The sequence below is a fragment of the Barbus barbus genome, assembly GCF_936440315.1.
Source record: "Barbus barbus genome assembly, chromosome: 39".
In the NCBI taxonomy this organism is placed as follows: domain Eukaryota; kingdom Metazoa; phylum Chordata; class Actinopteri; order Cypriniformes; family Cyprinidae; genus Barbus; species Barbus barbus.
Window position 1 is genome coordinate 5408836 of NC_136717.1, and position 22262 is coordinate 5431097.

Consider the following 22262-nt stretch of genomic DNA (forward strand, 5'->3'; position numbering starts at 1 on the left):
TCGTGCAAACAAATGGACACAAATCATGTCAAGTCATCATTATTTTTATAGGGCTTTTAATACAGATTGTGTCAAAGCAGCATTACAGTCTTACAGAGTGTGTCAATAATGCAAACGGAATTTGATGTCGTCATCCAGCTCAATTCAGTTTAAATAGTATCTGTGCAATCAAGTCGATGATATCGTTGGAAATTAAGTGTCCCCAACTAAGCAAGTCAGAGGAGACAGCGGCAAGGAACTAAAACTCCATCGGTGACATAATGGAGAAAAAACCTTGGGAGGAACCAGGCTCAGTTGAGGGGCCAGTTCTTCTCTGGCCAGAAGAACCAGCAGTTTGTTCCATGCTGCAGCAAAGTCAACTTGTGCAGAGGACTCATCTGGTTCTTGTGGTCTTGTCCCGATGGCTGTCTAGGTGACGAGCTCTGGGGATCTGTCTCTGGGGCTCATCTAATTGTCCTGATCTCCGTTGACATTCAGGCCTGAAGAGGTCACAAACATGACATGTCCTTTTACAAAGAATCCTGTAGATGAGGAGGCTCCATTAATTCATAGGGAGTTACATTTACATCGGGAGAGGATTATTTTGTTGTTTTTACCATATCCACATGCGTTTTGCAATGTGAATGATCTGGCCTGGTTTTTGCAATTGCCGTGCAACGGCATGTATATTATATGTACTATAATATGCAGTGTTTTGTTTTGTTTTGAGAGACACGGCTCATCCGCGAGAGGGACAAAGAAACTGGCCTAAACAATCTTCGAGGCTTAGAAAGTCAGCATAAAGATGACTAATTTAAATTTAGCTTTAGATGATTGGGAATACAAATGTAAAATCATGATAAGTGTCACCCTCTTGATGCTTCTGCATCATTTCTTTAATTGGTGTCATTAATGCTAATCAGTAAGTGTGAATGTATCTGGTCTTTCCCTGATCTCTCTGATAAGTGCTATACTTCTGCTGATTAGAACTGCTGTCTTCAGCTGTAAGAACAGCCTACTGAAATCTGTATAAAACTGCATTGATTCAGTGCTTTAGTCAGTCTTGATAAGTGCAGCGTGACACACTACCATCTCTTGTTTTCTGAAATGCAGCTTTAGCGAACAAGACTTTTATTTTGGTCTGGTGATGTGACATCATAAGACTGCGCCGCGCTCCAGCGTCTGTGATTCGGCAGGAGAAAGGTGTGTGCTTAAATCAATAGAATTCGTCTAAAGAATATTTATATATAATACTGTGCAATGGATTATTACAGAATGTAACTCTGAAATACTTTGATAAAACCTTTATTAATGTCACTAGATAGAGTAACAGAAAAGGTGCGTCTCATTTCAAAACGGATCTTTTTGAAACTCCGAGTCAAATGAATCAATTGACTCGCTAAATGATTCAGTTTTGAATCGCTCGAAACAAGTGTAAAAACAACGAGAACAAACACAAACATGTGTAACGACAACTTTTACCAAACAACTGCACGTTTTAAACATCAAACCAAATATAAATCTTAATACAAATATGAAACGTGTAATTTGTGTCATTTTAATAATTTGAGCGCTAGGTTTGGTTGTGTGTTAATTAATTTATTCATGACTCTGTTATAAAGATGGCGTTAATTAAAGAGGAGACTGAAGACATGAGGATTGAAGAAGCATTCAAAGTCAAACATGAAGATACTGAGGAACAAACAGGTTGGTTTTCATTCTCAAAGCTGACTCATTTCATAATTATTAAAATGTCCAGCTCTACAGAAATAGATATAAAATAAAACAGAAGTAGCCTAAACAAAACAATTATTTTGAGTAACATTAAACTTCAACTTGACTTTTTTTTTTTTTTTTAATGCAAGTGATTTTGTTCTGCTTGTCTTCAGAAGTGCTATACTACCAAATTAACATGTAAATAGAAATATATGTTCATTACATCAAGCAATAAATAGTCATGTGTCAGAAACACCAACCAACTTTTATACGCAGCTTGATAGAGTCACTGAATGCTTATCGTTATTCTTCTAAAGTGAAGTGACATACTGCCAAGTACGGTGACCCATACTCGGAATTCGTGCTCTGCATTTAACCCATCCAACGTGCACACACACACACAGCAGTGCACACACACACACCGTGAACACACACCCGGAGCAGTGGGCAGCCATTTATGCTGCAGCGCCCGGGGAGCAGTTGGGGGTTCGGTGCCTTGCTCAAGGGCACCTCAGTCGTGGTATTGAGGGTGGAGAGAGCTCTGGACTCCCCCCACCTACAATTCCTGCCGGCCGGAGACTCGAACCTGCAACCTTTGGATTACGAGTCCGACTCTCTAACCATTAAGCCACGACTTCCCACGAAAGATGAAGAAATAATACAGTCAGTGCCCAAACACTTTAAAACGAACTGCCGCATAATAAAATTAAATTGTTAATGTTTTGAGCAACACAAACGGTTAATATCAAATACTTAAGTAGTGCACTAAAGAAAACATCAGTTGTGACTTTTACATCTTCTATCAAGCTCAGTAGTAAATATATCATCAGAAATTGATCTAGGATGAGTCTTTCTTCTCCTGAACTCATGTAGCATCAGCAGCATCACACTCATGCATCGATAATGGCGTTTAATGACTCGTTTAAGGGTGTACTCACACTAGGCAATCTGAACTGTGTCTGGTTTCGTTTAGCCATGCCTGGCTCGGTTGGAAGAGGTGGGCCAGAGCACAGTTCATGTAGTGTGAGCGTTAACCGCACCTATGCGTGGAAATTCTGATACGTGCAGAGCAATTGTGTGAACATTTCAGATCAGCAAAAGCGATAGACTTGTAATATATAATAATAATATATTGTGAGAGGGCCGTGTGTTACCGCGTCCCAAAAACTTAAACCACAAAGTTAACAAAACGATGGACTCCATTGTGCTGAGTGAGAGCGCTTCTCTGCTGCCTTCACATGCTATCAGAAAACTAACTATTTTCCACTTGAAGTCATGATTAGAGCCCAACCGATATATTGTTTTGCCGATTTTATCAGCCGATATGAGCCTGTCGCAGATATATCAGTATCGGTGAATCTTTTTTTTTTTTTTTTTACAGAACATAGACCTTTTTTCCAGAGTAAACGATGAGCACTGCCATTACGCAGATGAAATGCTTCTAAATGGTGTAATTACTTGGTTTGTCCAGCCGAGCACGCTTCATTGTTTGCTACTGGCGACCCAGGTCACTGTAGTGTAGAGATGCGTGGGTGAGCTCAAACTTCACCCGAGTCGGCTGCTTCAAATTATACGCCCGCCACCCACCCGCACCTATATTTGATCGTCACATTACAATGATTCTAATTCTTAGTTTTGCATGATGAATGGATGATCGCACATGTCAAAGGTTGAGGAATGAAACGGATGAATCATTGTATTTTAGGAATAGAATCACATTGATGTTTGAATCGTGTTCATGATGTTTAACGATCTGTTAAAATGCTTTGTAGGGATGCTCTGATCAGGATTTTTGCAGCCGATACTGAGTACCGATTTCTTGTCATGGTGATCGGCCGATACCGATGCCGATTCTGATGCTTCAAGCTTTATATAACATATGTAATAATGCTATATAAATAATCACAAAAATTATGTTGGCTGTCCAATATAAGACTGAAGAGGAAAAAAGAAATAGAAACATTTAAACTACTGTGACGAGTCGGCTGCCTCCCCCCTTATCATCATCACCACCCCGTCCCGTATTCGCCGCCCTTCACCAGGCTCCCGACGGGAGTGGGTGTGTGAGAGAGGAGGGGCGCTGAAACAGCCAGGGCTGGCGGCGTGTGATGAGGCGCACCTCATGTGAATAGAGCCGTTTAAATGCCGAGTGCGCCTCTCCTCGAGAGACCGGTCTCTTCCCCGTGTATGCACGCTGGTGTCCTCGTGGGTCCAGGAAGGGCGCGTCGAGTAGGAGGACTGCCGCACCCGTTAGACGGCTGACGGGCCAGGATGTCGAGTCCCCCAGAAGCTCCTGGGGCCTAGGAGTAGGATGTCGCCGCTGGAAGAAGCCGCCGCCACTCGCTCCCGGACCCGAGAGGGGAGCGCGTGCAGCCACCGGACTCCGCCCCTTCCCTCCTGAACACTGCCCTCCTTCACAAGCCCCGCAGCACGACGAGGACACCAGATCCCCTGTTTATTTTGGACACTTGTTCCCCTTGGACACTATTTTTGTTGATTTATTGTTTAATGAAAACCTCTCCGAGGCCTGACGCCACGCCCACTGTGTCTGTCGTTTGCTCCTCCCGCCACACTACTGAAAGAACAAAACTGAGTAGTTCGATCACGGTTATATCCACGGGCACTGCGGATAATCTGCGGGTCGGGTAATAAAAAAAAATTATGCAAATACTTGCTACATTTTTTTTAAAATACATTTTTTCATCAGGCAGACGATTTCATTTTTGTTTGTGTGTGTTCGGCTGATGACATTCCAGATAATGTTTGAAAGGAGTAAAGCCTGAGTTAATGCTAATGCTTTGTCATGTTGGTGGTAGTCTTATAGTCTTGCGTAGCCAGACCTTCAGACTGACGGCTGAAGGTCTGGAATATATGGCCGTTTTCATTGGCCCAGGCCTGCCCATGAGGCCGTTTGACCAACATGTCAAACAACCAATCATCGTTCGTTTCGTTTAGCATCACGTTTAGGGGTGTGGAAATATTGCCACAATAACAGACCGGTGTGTGAAACTCTCGGATGTATTTTAAAGATTATATGCCTCGAACATTAAAAATTTCACATACTTTTGAAAATCCAGCGCTTAGTTGACCCTGATAAGCGTTCGTCGTCACAGTTGTAAACCCGACGGCTTTCTTTTTTCGTGAGGGAGTTTGGCGCCACGGCATCTTTGTTTCCCGGCAGACCGAATGTAAACGCGACACTCGCGTCTCCCGGAAATTCAACCAGTCAGATGACAACTTCGACATTCCTCAAGTGTTTCCAGAAAAGTGTGCCATATGCATCAGACGTTAAGCCAACGTTCCGTGGGTGTCACGTCTGAGGCTGAGACTATGTTGGTGGTGAAACTAAAAAATGTTTAACTTATCACAGATATTATACTTAGCTTTTTCGGCGTCTGATCGTAAGTGTAGCCACTTTGGACCGCTTTGATTAGCAAGCAAGGTCCTGGCAGAGCTAGGTCAGGTCCTCACAGATGAAAAAAAATGTGGTTCTGTTATTGAAATCGATTTGATTCCTAATCATACTCCTAGAGTAAGTGCTTTTTAGTTTCAGTTATTTCTACGGTTATTTTTCTTAAATTTAAAATAAATTGTGGTATATCAGTTTTTGGTGAATTATGAATAGTTTGTGAAAACAATCGTGCGCTGATTTCACAAAATTTGTGCATACCCTTGGTTATTGAATGGGACCAACTGTCTATCAGGGAGAAAATATACAAGCATAAAAAGAAGAGGACTTAATACTGAGCCCTGTGGCACTCCATACTTGTGTTTGATGAAACGCAATGCTAACCATGGGATTAAACCATGCCAAAATAATTTTCAGACTGTTCAAAAGAATGGTCTATTTGGTCATAATATCTAACAACACCTGAAGAAATACACATAGCCATGATTATATAACAAAAATAGTGATTAGTAGGTCTTATATGTACAGATATGTATGTCAGTGGGGCTTGAATTTCCTGACTGAAATTGTTCCCAAGTATGGTTTCTCCTTAAAACTGATCATAGCTGAGAGGACAGAGAAGATTTTAGATGTAATTGGCAAATTTGAGATTTTTCTATAATTAACCAGTTCTCCTGAGTCAAGCATTTTCGTAAGGGGTTTAACAACTGCCAGCTTGAGAAGTATTTGGGCCATTTCCTAAAGAAAGCAAAGAGTTAACACTATAGAGCAGTGTTTCCCAACCGGGGTGCCGTGTAAAAAAATTTTTTTTTTTCTTAAGATTTTTTAAAATGTTCAAAAAAGCATCTATTGTTTGATATCCATTTCTGATGTCGCCAATAATTAGAGATGCACCGAAATTCCAGCTGCCGAAAATTAGTTAACCTCTCAGGTTTCACTTTCATGTGGATTTATTTGTGCTATCATTAGTAATTTGTTTATTCATTTTATTACTGACTGCTTGCGTAAATTTTTATTCTATTCAAACTTTGAAATCAAGCTATCTTGTGCTACGGCAACAAAATTACCCCCACTGTAAAATCAAAAATACACTGAAGGAGCAAAAATTTGTGACAGGTAGTTATAATGTTAATTAATGTTTACATATGAATAAAATCCTACATTAAAATATGCCATATAAATTGTTCTGTTCATTAGAAATTAGCCTACTGATTGCCATATTGATGGACAAACATTTTTATAATATTAAAAATAGTGTTATAACCTTAATACTTTTCAAGGTATCATATCAAAGTTAAAAATTCTAGTATTGTGACCAAATTCATTTTGAAGGGTGCCGCAACTAAAACAAAGGTTGGGAAACACTGCTAGAGCTCACATGTTGTTTTTGATGCTTTACATGTCTGAATATGATTGCTTTGTCATTAAAAAAACAACCTTGTATTGGTCTCTTTTTGCTTTAGACCTGATGCTGCTGAGTCAAGAACTGAATGAAATGAAAGACAAAGTTGAGTATGAGAAACATCATGATTTCACAACTGGAGAGAATTTGTTTAGTTCTTCACAGATTAAAAAGACTACACACAAATGTGCTCAAAAAACAGGAGCTAGAAGCCACTTCACCTGCCAACATTGTGGAAAGAGCTTCAGTAAAAAAGGAAGCCTTGAAATCCATATAAGGATTCACACGGGAGAAAAACCTTACACCTGCCAACAATGTGGAAAAAGTTTCTCTGTCAAAGGAAACCTTGAAGTCCATATGAGGATTCACACTGGAGAAAAACCTTACACCTGCCAACAATGTGGAAAAAGTTTCATTAAAAAAACAGACTTTCAAAGGCACATGAAAATTCACACAGGAGAGAAGCCCTATACCTGCAAACTGTGTAGAAGTAGATTCATTCAAAAAGGAGACCTTGAAATCCACATGAGAATTCACACTGGAGAGAAGCCTTACACATGCACTCACTGTGGAAGGAGTTTTACACGTAAACAAACTCTTAATACCCACATGAGAATTCACACAGGAGAGAAGCCTTACACCTGCCAACAATGTGGAAAAAGTTTCTCTTTGAAAGGAAACCTTGAAGACCACAAGATAATTCACACTGGAGAGAAGCCTTACACCTGCCCACAATGTGGAAAAAGTTTCATTAAAAAAACAGACATTAAAAGGCACATTAGAATTCACACAGGAGAGAAGCCGTATACCTGTCAACAATGTGGAAAGTGTTTCTCTCAACAAGGAAACCTCAACGGCCACATGAGAATTCACACTGGAGAGAAACCTTTTACAAGCCATCAGAGGAAAACGTTTCTGATCAAAAGAACTTAGTCACACGAGGCATCACACTGAAGAAAAGCTGCTTACTTGCCTTAAAGGGTTAGTTCACCCAAAAATCACCCTCAAGGCATTCTAAGTGTATATGACTTTCTTCTCTCAGATGAATCCAGAGTTATATTAAAAAATGTCTTATAATTGCGGTGGGTGTTTTTGTTTAACAGTCCAATAAAGCGCATCCATCCATAATACAATGTGCCTCACAGGGCTCCGGGGGTGAATAAAAGCCTCCTGTAATAAACTGATGCATTTTTGTAAGAAAAATATCTATATAATTGTATTGGAGTCTTTATTTGTGATTAACTTTTGATTTTGTGTTTTTAATGCTTTAAAGAGCAAATTTAGATTGTAATGTTTTAATGTTCTAATAACCATAAAAGTTACAGCTGTCAGAGAGAAAAATCAGAGAGAAAGGCTGCATGGCTAGAAACTGCTGATCAACTGAATGCACAAGTAGCAACTGTGTTAAAAATGTTTTCATATATCTTAAAAAAGGTCATTAGACTACATTTTGGGCACAGTACATTAAATACAGTTGGTTGTTGCCTATTTTTATTAATTTTATTATTTTGATTATTGGTGTATTTTCTGTGCTTTTAATTTTGGACTAATAATAAAGTCAACTGATTGAATGCGAGACAGTCGGCGGTAATATCGATGCGTTCCTATTGGTCAAAGTTAGAGGAGCTCAGCTTAGCCTAGCTGCAAAGAATAAATCTCCATAGTAACATAATTTAGCTTAATTTAGCCTTCTTTCATGCAATTGAGTCAGGGCTAAATTCAACCAGGATAACAGGAAAATCCCAGCTTAATAATAATAATACATTTTATTTATAACGCACTTTACATTTTGAATAAAATCTCAAAGTGCTACAAAAGTATTATAGTAAAAAAAAAAAAAGTTTAAACAATTAAAAACTCAGTAAAAAAAACAACTACCAACTGAGATTAATACAATTTAAGCACTAAAATAACAAAACAAAAAAATTAAAAGCTTTCAAAAATTTAAAAACCATCAGTCGCTTGTGAAACCAACGGATGTTCAAGAAAAGCCATTAAAGGACTTTTTAAAATGGTAAGTTTTTAAAACCGTCAGTCATTTGTGGAGCCCTCAGATGTTCAGGGAGGGCATTCCACAGGCGAGGGGCAGCGGCACAAAAGGCTCTGTCCCCAATTGTGCGGGTCTTGGTCCTTGAAGGAAGGAGCCGGTGAGTGTTTGTTGAACGGAGAGAACGTGCTGCAATCTGCGGAGAAAAGAGTTCTTTAAGGTAGGAGGGAGCATTTCCATGGATACACTGATGTGTGAGGAGAAAGACTTTATATTCAATCCGGGCAGAAATGGGAAGCCAATGTAGAGTTTGAAGAATTGGAGTGATATGTTCGTATTTACGCACCCTCATCAGGATCCTGGCGGCACTGTTCTGTATATACTGGAGCTTCTGGATGCTTTTGTCAGGAATCCCAATGAGCAGAGCATTGCAGTAGTCCAGTCTGGAGGAGACAAAGGCGTGGATAAGCTTTTCTGCATCATGTAGGGTGAGTGAGGGACGGAGTCTGGCTATATTCCTAAGGTGATGAAATTATGTTTTACAGAGATGTTTGATATGGGCCTCAAAGTTTAGATGAGGGTCAAACCTGACACCGAGATTTGTAACCAATGTTGATAGGGGAATGTCCTGCCCTGAAAATGTAATACAGTTTATGGTCGATGTTCTGATATGATGAGGGGAACCAATGAGAATAGCTTGTGTTTTTGAACTGTTCAACTGGAGAAAATTTTGATTCATCCACTCACTTATCTCCTCCAGACAGGCAGTGAGTATGGTAAGAGTTGTTGAGGATGATGACGATGATGATGGACGAATATCAGCTTTCATGTATAATTGTGTATCATCAGCGTAACAATGAAAAGAAATTCCCAAGCGGCTGATGACTTTACCAAGGGGGAGCATGTAGAGACTAAATAAAATAGGTCCAAGAACTGACCCTTGTGGAACCCCGCAGTCAACAGCATGTGAACAGGACCTTGAGCTTCCCATCGCCACAGATTCAGATCTGTCTGTGAGGTATGACTCAAACCAGCTTAATCCCTTATCTTGCTTTTGTGCAATGCCCCTCTGGAGTCTAGGTTGTATAGTAGCAAACGGATATCCTCTGGTAGCTGCAGAGGTTTGTTTTGTTGTAGATAACTAAAAGATACCTGCTTGATAGCAGCAACCTCTTCATTTAGGTGTTCCAGCTGGCTTATGATGTTGCTTCTCAACACCAGAGGTGATAACAGGATTTTTAAAATTTTAAATGCTACATTTTAATTGAATAATATTATTTATTTTATTTTGTGTTTTAAAGCTATTTTATGGTAGTAAATATTTACCTCTAAATTCTGCATCATAATTCTATTTATAAATGGTAGACAGGGCGTTATATTCCCTAATTACTGGGAGCATTTTTTTCAAACGTAATTACTTGTAGTAGATTATACATTTGGATATATACATACAACTGCTTTTTTCTGGTCCTCGAATCTGATTGGCTGAGATGTCTTTCCAAGCATGAGATATTCACCCAGTATCACCACAGGAACTGCTTTACAGTTTGCATCACTCCGTTTGTGGTATTTCTCACAGCGAGTGTCATGGTAGAAGAACGAATCCACTATAATTTTATGAATAATACTGATTTTGAGGGGTTTTTTTTAGGTAAGAATGTACTTGTTTAGACTTCAAATATGTGGTTTGTTAATAGAGATAACACCTATTTGAAAAATTTGCTTTGACGTTTTCAGAGATGTGAGCTCCAGGGCGTCAGCGGCCGTTCAGCACTCATGAGCCCACCGAAAGCAGCCTCACCTCGGCCACATCTTCTGGAGTTTGCAGCTGGCTCTGATGTCTCTCCTTATTGGTTAAACACAAGATATAATTCATTTTCGGTAATGGGCAATCTTTAGTCTTATTTATCTGTTATTTGTTACAGACCAAATAGTTTTGGCTGAGGGCAAAATCTTAACTTTATATTTTAATCTAACTTTGATGTATCAGAACGCTGCCTTTTATAATTTTTACAGAATTTGACAGAAATGTTAATGGCTGCTGTTGTTTATTAAATATTATTAATCAATAAATATTTTAGATAAATAATAGTTGTATTTAATAATAGTATTTGGTATTGAGAAGCAATCTGTGTGTTAGTGAAGGTGATTTTAGTTACATTGTTAAGCCTTTATTTTTTTTATTATGCAAACAGATACTATTTACAGGTGACGAATCAAATACAAAATAACCATGTTCAACAAAACATACATGACAGCCAACGTGTGTGTGTGTGTGTGTGTGTGTGTGTGTGTGTGTGTGTGTGTGTGTGTGTGTGTGTGTGTGTGTGAGTGAGAGATTGGGTGTGGGGGTTGGAAGTATATAAACAAAGGAACATGTAGAAAAGTACAATACACATAACAATAGTAGAAAACCATAATAGTAATGATGACAACAGCATTAATAAGGATTCAACGCGAACTAACATGGCAGCGCCCATCACCCTGTAAAGTTATACAATACCAAATACATTTACTTGCACATATTTCAGAATTGGAATATCAGATATTTCATAATATAGTGAGTATGTTTGTGAATATTAATAATAAAAAAGGAAAAACAAAATAAAAGCGATCCGTTTTGGTGCGTCACATGACAAGCATGACGTGTCGCCATGGAAACAAGGGGCCATTTACAGTCTTTGCATCTAAAAATGCGAGATGCAACACTCAGGAATGGTTTTATAAAAGCACAGCATAGAGGGTCTCGAGACGTGATGCAATAAAGACAATAACGGAAATAATAGAAAGAGGCAAGCAGCAGAATTGATAGATACAAATTTTGACATGGAAAAAAAGAAAATAATTGCAGTGGCTATGGCATTTGACATCGATAAAAATGGTGTTGCTGCTCAGAGAACAAAAGGACAGAGATCTGTTTGGGTTCAACCCATCCTCCGACGCAGACACAAATACAGGGAATGCCATCCATCGGCTTGTTCAAGAGCTGAAGCTAGATGGCGCTAGGTTTAAAGTGTATATTAGACTTAATACCCAGACATTTGAAGACCTCCTGAGCATGGCAGGATCCAACACCACAAAGATGGAGACTATAGAGAATGTGAAGCTGACGTCACGCCGTGTTGAGTTCTGGGAAACTGCTTTGTTTATCCGCCATACTGAGAGGATCGCGCTGCCGTTCCGCTATTGAGTTCAGGGCAGGATTTTGATTTTCTGTCATGATTGTGGAAAATGTCACCATTGTTTGTCATTCAAGCTGCATCGATAATTGCAAAAGTAACTCCGGTACTCGTTCTGAGAGAAAACTGGACAATGCAGTGTATTTTTTCGCCTTTTCTCTGTGTAAAAATACCAAGGGAAGCAAGTCGCGGAGAAATGGTGGCGGCGTCCCAGCATGCAACACGGCATGACATAGATTCACATATTTACAGAGGAATCAATGTTTATCACACTCTTACATGTTATACATTTAACCCAGTGTTGTTGTGTTAATTCTAGTGGACAGCTGATGAAAACAGACATGCAACATACAGTATTTACCCAGTGACTAAAGTTACCAAGTCAGCTTTAGTAAGTTATTACAATATTTTATGAGGAACATAAGCAGGACAGTTTTCCAGCACGATGCAGATGAAGAAAAGGCTGCACAAAACCAGCCAGAACAAAACAAGTGGAACCAGTGAACCAAACTGTCGAAGTACTGTCTCTTGTTAAAACTTCAAAGAATCCTGTCATTATATTTGGGACATACATGATAACAGTTGTCATAGTAGTTATTAGAATGATATGAAACGCTCTTCTCTTCATGTGGTTTTCCTCCTCTTTCTCTCTTGTTTTCTCTCCTGGTCCTGACTGCTTCAGAGCTCTGAGAACAGCCACAAGACAAAACAACTGGACGGAGAGGACCAGTATCAACTGCACCGATGAAAGCCATGTATGTATATATCTGCTTTGTGAGGCTAAAAAAAACATGCAGAGCAAACAGGAGCCAAGAGTTAGTATCCAGACAACAGTGCAGCAGATCACTCTATATCTGAGAGGTTTGTACTTCAGAAAGGTTACAGGATGAACCACTGCCAGGTAACGCTCAACACACATCAGACACTGAAACAGAGGACGACCAGCCATGGAGAATCCTATTAAAAACAATTCAAATTTGACTAAACTTGGAAACCACATTGACAGTACTAAGACCAAACTATCCAGACAGAAGCCAAGCTCACAAACAGAGAGATTGAGGATGAAGAACTCTGATGCAACTCCACTTGCTGTTCTGGTGACGATGAGCCATAGAACATAGGAATGTGTAGGAAGACCAAACAAGAAATTGATACTGTGCACACAGATTTCCAGATTGTCCACGAGCCCAAGGGCATGAGATGTGGTGTTGGTAGATGTTTGAGGTGTTGTGAAGTTTCCTGTAGAGTTATTCATCTTTTCAGTGTGTCTTCAAACATATAATATTGCAACTATATAAAAAAGAAAAGTGTTAATGAAAAAACAGAGTTAATTCAGCTAAACAATAGCAACCCCACCCCCCAAATTCACAATATTGAATTAACAAACATTTTTGCATATTGTTGTGGTTTAACACAAGAAAATCAAACAAAAATAGTAGTTTTTTTTACCTGAAGAGTGAATGTCTGGTCTCTGGATGTGTATAAATTCTCTGTGCTGTGCTTTGTCAACAGGCTTTAGAGCCTTCATAAGAATATATATGTCATGTGAGATATGCAAATATTAAAAAACCTATGTCTATGCAAACATTTGAACAGAAACTAAATTGAAAGCTTGTGATATTTTATTGACATTAACATTTTGAAATGTGATGATGCAAACAAATACATTTAGAAAAGAATTTAAGAAGAACCTTAAATTGTGTTGTCACCTTTTATATTGAATTAAATCTTGCATGCATATAACGGTGATCTTTTTTTTTATTTATTTTTATTATTATTGCGCAAATTGATCAGCTGACCTTAATATAAAAACTAAGGCTCATACCAGCAAAATTAATGATCATTTTGATTCAGTCAAATGATCTATAAATCGTACGGTGTATAAATATAAGGAAATTATCTCTGACACTGGCCAGCACACCTGCCACTAATTCAACACCAAATATGCAAATGTATATATCAATCATTTAAAAACGAGAGAGACAAACACTGTAATCATCTGTGTTATGATAGCATGTCAAGTTTAATACAACAATCTCAGTGGAAAGCCTCCAGAATGAAAAGGAGTGGAAAGGTAACGCTGGACCATCAACATTACCGGCCCGTATAGATGGTTACCTAGGTTTATTAATAACAGTAAATGAACATGCACAGACTTTATCAATGTAACTAATACACAAAAAGGATAAGCTCTCATAAATCACCAAATGAAAAATAACTAAGAGTAATGCAGTGGGTTACAGGTAATAATGTTGTTACTAATGTTCAGTTTCTTTCACAGACTAATCGTTTGACTTCGTAAGACCTCAGTGTATCCTCAGGAGCCACAGATATTAACTTTGTTTTGCCTTGTCCATATGTGTTTTTGCCACTGACTTGCATTTTATGAATCACTAAGTACCACAGTTTCATCTAAAAATCTTATGAATAAACAAAAAGTCACCTACATCTTGGATGGCCTGAGAGGGAGTAAATTCTCATTTTTAAATTCATCAAATATATTTAACCCGCATTTGACTGGCAGAAACAACCTCTAGGTAGGCCAATCCCCCGTCTAAAGGACAAACTTTAATTACAGAAACACTGAACGATATAATCACACACCTTAGAATTGGGAGGAAGAGAACTTTCAACTGGAAGGAGGATGAAGCCCTGTGGTCAAAGCTGATAGGAAGCCACAAGGTGGAAACTTCTTAATTCTAAATCTATCATAAAGATTGGAACATGGAATGTGCGCTCAATGCAAATTACAGGAAAAGAGCAGACCATCGCGAATTAAATGAAGACATATGGCATCCATATACTTGGAATTGCCAAAGCCAGGTGGAAGGAAGCAGGACAAACATGGCAGTAAGAGCAAACATACAACCTGCAGAAGTCCCCCTGTCAGTTGACTGCAGATGGCCAACCAAAGCAGAGATTAAAAAAGCCATCATGCTCTCCAAGAACAAAAAGGCACCAGGTCCAGACAATATACCGGCAGAAGCTCTTAAAGCAGGCGTAGAAACTGTCTCGCAAATACTATATGACCTGTTTGGTTGGATCTGGAAGGAAGAAGACCTGCCTGGGGAATGGAAGGAAGGCCATCTGGTAAAAATACCCAAGAAAGGCAACCTAAGCCTCTGCGACAACTACAGGGGTATAATGCTTCTATCCGTACCAGGCAAAATCCTAAACCGGATAATCTTGCAACGCCTCAAGGCAGCAGTGGACGCAGAGCTTAGAGACAACCAAGCTGGATTCAGGCAAAATAGATCATGTACCGACCAAGAGTTTAAGTCACCACTTTATACAGTATTTCTGGACTTCGAGAAAGCATTCGATAGTCTGGATAGGGAAGTGCTCTGGCAACTGATGAGACACTACGGCATACTAGGGAAATTCACCACCATCATCAAGAACACCTATTCAGGAATGCAATGTAGAATCATACATGAAGGCCAGCTGACAGAAGCTTTTCACATCACAACAGGATTAAGGCAAGGCTGCTTAATTTCCCCATTACTATTCCTCTTAGTGGTCGACTGGATCATGCGGCAAGCCACGGACAACAGGCGCAATGGGATCCAGTGGACCCTGTTCACACAACTGGACGACCTAGACTTCGCAGATGATATCGCATTACTGTCCCAAAATCAACAACAAATGCAAGAGAAATTGAGAGAGGTAGAACAGAAGGCAGCCGAGACAGGTCTTCTAGCATTCAGAAGACCAAAGTGCTCAAGGCCAATACAAAGACTTTGGCCAGCTTAATGGTTAACCACCAACCACTAGAGCAGGGGTTTCCAAACTTTTCCATTCCACGACCCACCTAGACCAGCTAAATCTATTTCAAGACCCACCAACATATTTGAGATAAAAAAAAACAATTGACATTACTATAAGCTTAATCTTAATTAAAAGCATAATATGGCTGAAATTATGTATTTAAGAAAAATAGTTTAAAATATTAAAATAATATTTTATATAAATACAAAAAACTGAGATGACAAATTTACTTCAGCCAGAAATTTACTTTTGCAATGGTTGAATAAATGTTCAGCTATATATATATTCAAAAGATTTTTTAACTTTGGCACATTTTTTTTTATCTATATAGCCTAGTGATGATATGGCAAGGAAATAATAGCACATTTTGTAAATTCTGTTATGCTAGCATGTAGAAATGTTTGTATAGTGTTAATTAACCCCCGCTAAACCCTTGTTCCCCACTAAACCCTTTACATGTGAAATGCTTAACTGCTTAACAGACACTTTATGGATTAAATGCATATGAAGGAACAAAAACAAACTCTTTACATCTCTCGGAAAGATAGGCTACAGCACAGAGTAGAGCCCTGCACGGGCCTCAAATTTAGGCCCTAGCCCGAGACGCTCGGGCCCTAGCCCGGCCCGTGTCCAACAGCTTGTCGGAATTACCGACCCGAGCCCATCTTTTTTTTTTTTACCTTCTTCCAAAACGGCTCATGTTTCAGCTATTAAAATAGTTCAGTTTTGTATGTAATGGCAAAGTGATTGTATTTCGTTTTTTTATTAAGTAAATTTAGAAAAATGTTTGGAGCATTTTTTGTTCGTTAAATAGGCCTACGTTTTTTTTTCTTTCTTAAAGTAACGACCAGGCGGCCAGCGGCAGACCCACGGGCCGATCATAGTGTATGTTTGATCAATTTAGCCTTCTCAAATCATCACAACTTGCCTAAAATAAAATATATAGATATACTAAAACAGTTCAAGCATATAACAATGTTTAAACGTTAAACCTAGATAAATGTGCGCTAAAGCGCAGGACATGGAGGCACCAGCACAATCAATTGCATTTTTTTTCAATGTTTGAACACTACCTGTTTGACCCTGATCTTGATTATTAAAGATAATCTGCAAATGGATCCACACGCTTCTGACCCTTCATTACAACATGTTGTTTGGGAGGGTTTCAAGAAAACTTCTCCTAGTTCATACAAAAACAATCTCCAGCATATTCAGTTATCAGACAACTGAACTTCAAATGGGACTGGCTTCTATGGTCAGATGAAACTAAAAAATTTGCTTTTTAGCAGCAAACACTCAAGATGAGTTTGATGAACACAGGGATAAAAAGTACCCCATGTGTACAATGAAATATACTGCTGTATTTTTGATGTTGTGGGCCTATATTTCTGCTGGAGGTCCTGGACATCTTGTTTAGATACATGGCATCATGGATTCTATCAAATACCAACAGATACAAAATCAATAAGTGACTGACTCTGTTAGAAATCTTATAATAGGCCATGTTTGGATCTTCCAACCGTACAATAATCCAAACACAAACCTCAAAAACAACACAAAAATGGGTCACTGAGCACAAAACCGAGCTTCTGCTATGGCCATTCCAGTCCTCTGACCTGAACCCTGTAGAAAATGAGTGAGGTGAACTGAAGAGGAGAAGCACAGTCATGGAGCTGGGAATCTTTCTGGATGAAGAAATGGTCTCTGATCTCTTGTCAGGTGTTCTCTAACCTCATCAGGCATTATAGGAGAAGATTTAGAGATTTAAGAGCAAGATCACAAAGGCAGGTGGCAGAGAATCAACAGTGGTCAAACAGTCCAAGGTCATACACAAAAGGGTCACAGAATAACAGGGAAAATGCTTAGGAATGTCAGCCGGGGCAAAACAAGACTTTTCAAAGAGTGTGAAAGTGAATGCTGCTTAAGTAGAGCAGTAGATGGGAAACACCTATGCAGGTGATTAGTCTCTGCAGGGGGTGCATGGGAAATGGAGTCCGAGAAAGTCAAGTCTCAGGTGAGGGTGCCCTCCGGTGGCCATCGGAGAGAGCCACGGAGATCTGATTCATGACTCATGTGGTGATGACGGTGCTGTTTGACAATTTTTTTAAGGGTTTCTGTCCCCAAGACTCAACTATTTTCTGCAATTCTCCAGCTGTGGTCCTTGGAGAGACTTTAGCCACTCAAACTCTCCTTCTCACTGTGCATTACGACGATATAGACACACGTCCTCTTCCAGGCAGTTTCGTAACATTTTCTGTTGATTGGAAATTCTTAATTATTGCCCTGATGGTGGAAATGGGCATTTTCACTACTCTAGCTTTTTTCTTAAAGCCACTTCACTAATTTGTGAAGCTCAATTATCTTTAGCTGCACATCAGAAATATATTTTTTGGGGATTTTGGACTTTGTTTTTCCTCCTATTTATATTTCTGTGAAACTGGAAGCCATGGCTGGATAATTTCATGTTCATAATCACCCTGGAGTGCTCAAAATTGTAAATATGAATGGGAATATACTTCAGAGATATTTTACTCATAAGAGTTTCTAGGGGTGCCAATAATTGTGTCCAACGTGTCTTTGAGAAAAACTATTATTTAAACTTTATTATTACTATTAAAAACTTTATTTCATGAGTTTTTACCCCATTTTCAATTGTTTTAGTTCAATTAAAGATTTTAGTGATTTTTTTTTTTTTAAATAAAAGATCAAAAGTATTAATAGTCAAGTCAAGTCACCTTTATTTATATAGCGCTTTTAACAATGTAAATTGTGTCAAAGCAACTGCACAATATATAAAAAAAATAAAAAATTCCAGAGTTTAGGAGCCAAATGTGAAAAAGCTCTACCTCCTTTAGTGGACTTTGCTGTCCTAGGTACTACCAAAAGTCCAGAGTTTTGCGACCTTAGGGAGCGGGTTGGATTGTAGCGTGGTAGAAGACAAGTTAGGTATGCAGGAGCTAAACCATTTAGGGCCTTATAGGCAAGTAATAATATTTTGTAAATGATACGGAACTTAATAGGTAACCAGTGCAGAGACTGTAAAATTGGGGTAATATGATCATATTTTCTTGATCTGGTAAGAACTCTAGCCGCTGCATTTTGGACTATCTGTAGCTTGTTTATTGAAGATGCAGGACAACCAGCTAGCAGTGCATTACAATAGTCCAGTCTAGAGGTCATGAATGCATGAACTAGCTTTTCAGCATCAGAAACAGGTAGCATGCTTCGAAGCTTGGCAATGTTTCTAAGATGGAAGAATGCTGTTTTTGTAACATGGGAAATATGATTTTTAAAGGACAAGTTGCTGTCTAATATAACACCCAGATTTTTGACTTTAGAGGATGTGACAGTGCATCCGTCTAGTTGCAAATTGTAATCCAAGAGATTCTGTGTATTGTTTTTTGGTCCAATAAGTAATATCTCTGTCTTATCTGAATTTAATAGGAGGAAATTATTGGTCATCCAATCTTTTACATTTTTTACACAATCTATTAGCTTAGATAGTTTAGAAGTTTCATCTGGTCTTGTTTAGATATATAGTTGAGTATCATCAGCATAACAATGAAAGCTAATCCCGTATTTTCTAATAATATTACCAAGAAGCAGCATGTATATTGAAAATAGAAGAGGACCTAGGACAGATCCTTGTGGTACTCCATACTTTACTTGTGATAATTGAGATGACTCCCCATTTAAATGAACAAAGTGGTAGCGATCGGACAGGTATGATCTAAACCATCTTAAAGCCTGCCCTTGAATACCAGTATGGTTTTGTAGTCGATCTATGAGTATATCATGGTCTATAGTGTTGAACGCAGCACTAAGATCAAGTAATACTAGCAATGAGATGCAGCCTTGGTCTGAAGCAAGAAGTAAGTCATTTGTAATTTTAACAAGTGCAGTTTCTGTGCTATGGTGAGGTCTGAAACCTGACTGAAATTCTTCATAGAGATAATTTTTTTGCAAGAAGGAGCACAATTGAGCAGACACAACTTTTTCTAATATTTTTGACATAAACGGAAGATTTGAAATGGGTCTGTAATTTGCCAGTTCATTAGAATTCAGTTGTGGTTTCTTAATAAGAGGCTTAATAACCGCCAGCTTGAATGGTTTTGGGACGTGACCTAAAGTTAACGATGAGTTAATAATATTGAGAAGCGCTTCTTCTGCTACAGGTAACAACTCTTTCAGTAGTTTAGTGGGTATAGGATCTAATAAACACGTTGTTGGTTTAGATGCACTGATAAGTTTATTTAGCTCTTCCTGTCCTATAGTTGTAAAGCACTGCAGTTTTTCTTTGGGTGCGATGAATGAAGCTGAAATACTAGACGCAGTAGAATCTACATTTGATATTGTATTTCTGATGTTATCTATTTTATCAGTAAAGAAATTCATAAAATCATTACTATTAAACTGTGGGGGAATATTTAGATCGGGTGGTGTCTGTTTATTTGTTAGTCTAGCCACTGTGCTAAATAATAACCTTGGATTGTTTTGGTTATTATCTATGAGTTTGCGGATATGCTCTGCCCTGGCAGCTTTTAGAGCCGTCTATAGCTGGACATACTGTTTTTCCACGCAGTTCTAAAAACTTCCAATATAGTTTTTCTCCATTTGCGCTCAATATTAAGAGTTTCTTTCTTGAGAGAATGGCTATAACTGTTGTACCATGGCGCAGTACGGTTTTTGCTAACCTTTTTCAATTTGAGGGGGGCAACAGCTGTTAATGTATTAGAGAAGATAGTGCCCATGTTGCTAGTTATTTCGTCTAGTTCATGTGTATTTATGGGTACACAGAGCAGTTGAGATAAATTAGGCAGGTTATTTGTGAATCTGTCGTTGGTGGCTGGAACAATAGTTCTGCCCGGACGATAACGCGGAGCCATATAACTAATATCAGTAATACGCAGCATGCACGATACAAGGAAATGATCAGTAACATCATCACTTTGAGGTACGATATCTATATTGGTAAGATCAAGTCCATGCGATATAATTAAATCTAGCGTATGATTAAAATGATGAGTGGGCCCGGTGACGTTTTGCTTGACTCCAAAAGAGTTTATTAGGTCAGTAAACGCAAGTCCTAGCACATCATTTGTATTATCAACGTGAATGTTAAAATCTCCGACAATTAGCACTTTATCAACATTAACCAACAGATCTGAGAGGAAATCTGCAAATTCTTTTAGGAAATCTGTATATGGCCCTGGCGGTCTATACACAGTAGCCAGAGCAAGAGATAAGAGAGATTTATTTTGCATATCTAACAGTGTAACATTAAGCAGAAGTATTTCGAATGAGTTAAACTTCCTGTATCCTGTTTTCTGAGTAACATTGAGAATATCACTATATATTGTTGCAACACCGCTGCCACGACCAGTCTGACGGGGCTCATGTTTATAACAGTAGCTTGGTGGAGTAGACTCATTTAGACCAAAATATTCATTTGGTTTAAGCCAGGTTTCACTCAGGCAGAGTACATCAAAATTATTATCAGTGATCATTTCATTTACAATAACTGCTTTGGGTGCGAGTCATCTAATATTTAGGAGCCCAAGCTTTAAAAATTGTTTTTGTTCATTTATTTTGTGTTTTTCTGGTTTAATCACGATCAGATTTTTTCTAGATCCTGCATTAAATTTATATTTTGACCTCGCTATTCGGGGAACAGACACAGTCTGTATAGATTGGAAAATGCGGGTACTTCTATCATTTAAGTGGGTAGAACAAAAGTCATTTGAGAATTGTCTTACTAGTCAGATGGAGCGTAGCGTTCTGGAGATGTTGTCTGACAGGAGTTCCGCTCCGACTCTGCTGGGGTGCAGGCCATCAGCACGGAAAAGCCTAGGACGCTCCCAGAAAAGATTCCAATTATTTACAAAGAGCAGAAATGATTCCGTTTGCACCATGGTCATTATTTTCTGCTGCTTAAATCTGTGCTGTGAGTAGCCTACTAAAAATAACAAGTTATTAGTAATAAGGTGACTTGACTAGGTTAAAGGGGACATAAGTTTCGGCGAATCTCATTTTAATCTTGAGAGCCGATAGTGTAGTATTGCATCATTCACATCACCGAAGAGTCTTCAGTTTAATTAGGTTTATAAAGAAAGATACAGATACACGTTGTGAAACTCCGTTGCTGCCCCGGAAAAACAAATAGCATCCTCTGTTCACATAACACTGAAAAGGGTATCCTTTCCACACATCCAAAAACACATATTTTTTTGCCCTTGAAATGCAAAATATATAACAGAATGTTTAGAAAGAATGAGAGGGAAATTGGCGATTTGTCATCGATAAAATTATTTATTGGACAAACAAACTTATAACAACCCTGTCTGAAAATCTGTACATAAGATATTGAAGGCTTTCATGCACTTATGAACTGGCTGTGATTAACACGGTAAGAAAGCAAGTCTAAAAGTTACCAGACTGAAACAATGAATGATTGAAGACCAAGATATTCAGAGACGTTTATAGTACAGGTTTTGAATAACATTTAATTTTATACAATTCCTAAATATGCATTGCCTCAAAAAAGCCTTCAGTCCCATGTAAAATATCTCAATAGCAGGTTTTATGAAGAACAGGAGAGTTTTCCAGCCCTTTGCAGATATAGAACTGGCTGAACAAAACTAGCCAGCAGATAACAAACCAAACCAGCAAACCATTGTTCTTTAATATATTGTGTTAGCATGGTGGTGAGAGATATGATCGCATATGGGACATGTATTATAGTCACATTCACAATAGATATTAGAATTACATTAAATGCTCTTCTCTTCATGTGGTTTTCACCCTCTTTTTCTCTCTTTCGCT

General features: G+C 38.6%; 2 protein-coding genes across 2 annotated transcripts; one reads left to right on the forward strand and one right to left on the reverse strand.

Annotated features, from left to right (window-relative positions):
• The first annotated feature begins 1130 nt into the window (after nucleotides 1-1130).
• On the forward strand, nucleotides 1131-8327 carry LOC306858935 (uncharacterized protein). Its single transcript, XM_079399744.1, has 3 exons — nucleotides 1131-1182; nucleotides 1602-1686; nucleotides 6568-8327. Exons 2-3 carry the CDS (start codon nucleotides 1602-1604, stop codon nucleotides 7437-7439), a joined length of 957 nt encoding a protein of 318 aa, XP_079255870.1. The 5' UTR covers nucleotides 1131-1182; the 3' UTR covers nucleotides 7440-8327.
• A 3754-nt stretch (nucleotides 8328-12081) lies between these two features.
• On the reverse strand, nucleotides 12082-12927 carry LOC306858521 (chemokine XC receptor 1-like; the record flags this gene model as incomplete). Its single annotated transcript, XM_079399087.1, has 1 exon — nucleotides 12082-12927. One exon carries the CDS (start codon nucleotides 12925-12927, stop codon nucleotides 12082-12084), a length of 846 nt encoding a protein of 281 aa, XP_079255213.1.
• Between the last annotated feature and the right edge of the window lie 9335 nt (nucleotides 12928-22262).

Coding starts and splice junctions, on each gene's coding strand:
- LOC306858935 (XM_079399744.1), top strand. CDS start 1,602: ATGGCGTTAATTAAAGAGGAGACTGAAGACATGAGGATTGAAGAAGCA. Junction 1,687..6,567: donor AGATACTGAGGAACAAACAG/GTTGGTTTTCAT, acceptor TTTTTGCTTTAG/ACCTGATGCTGCTGAGTCAA.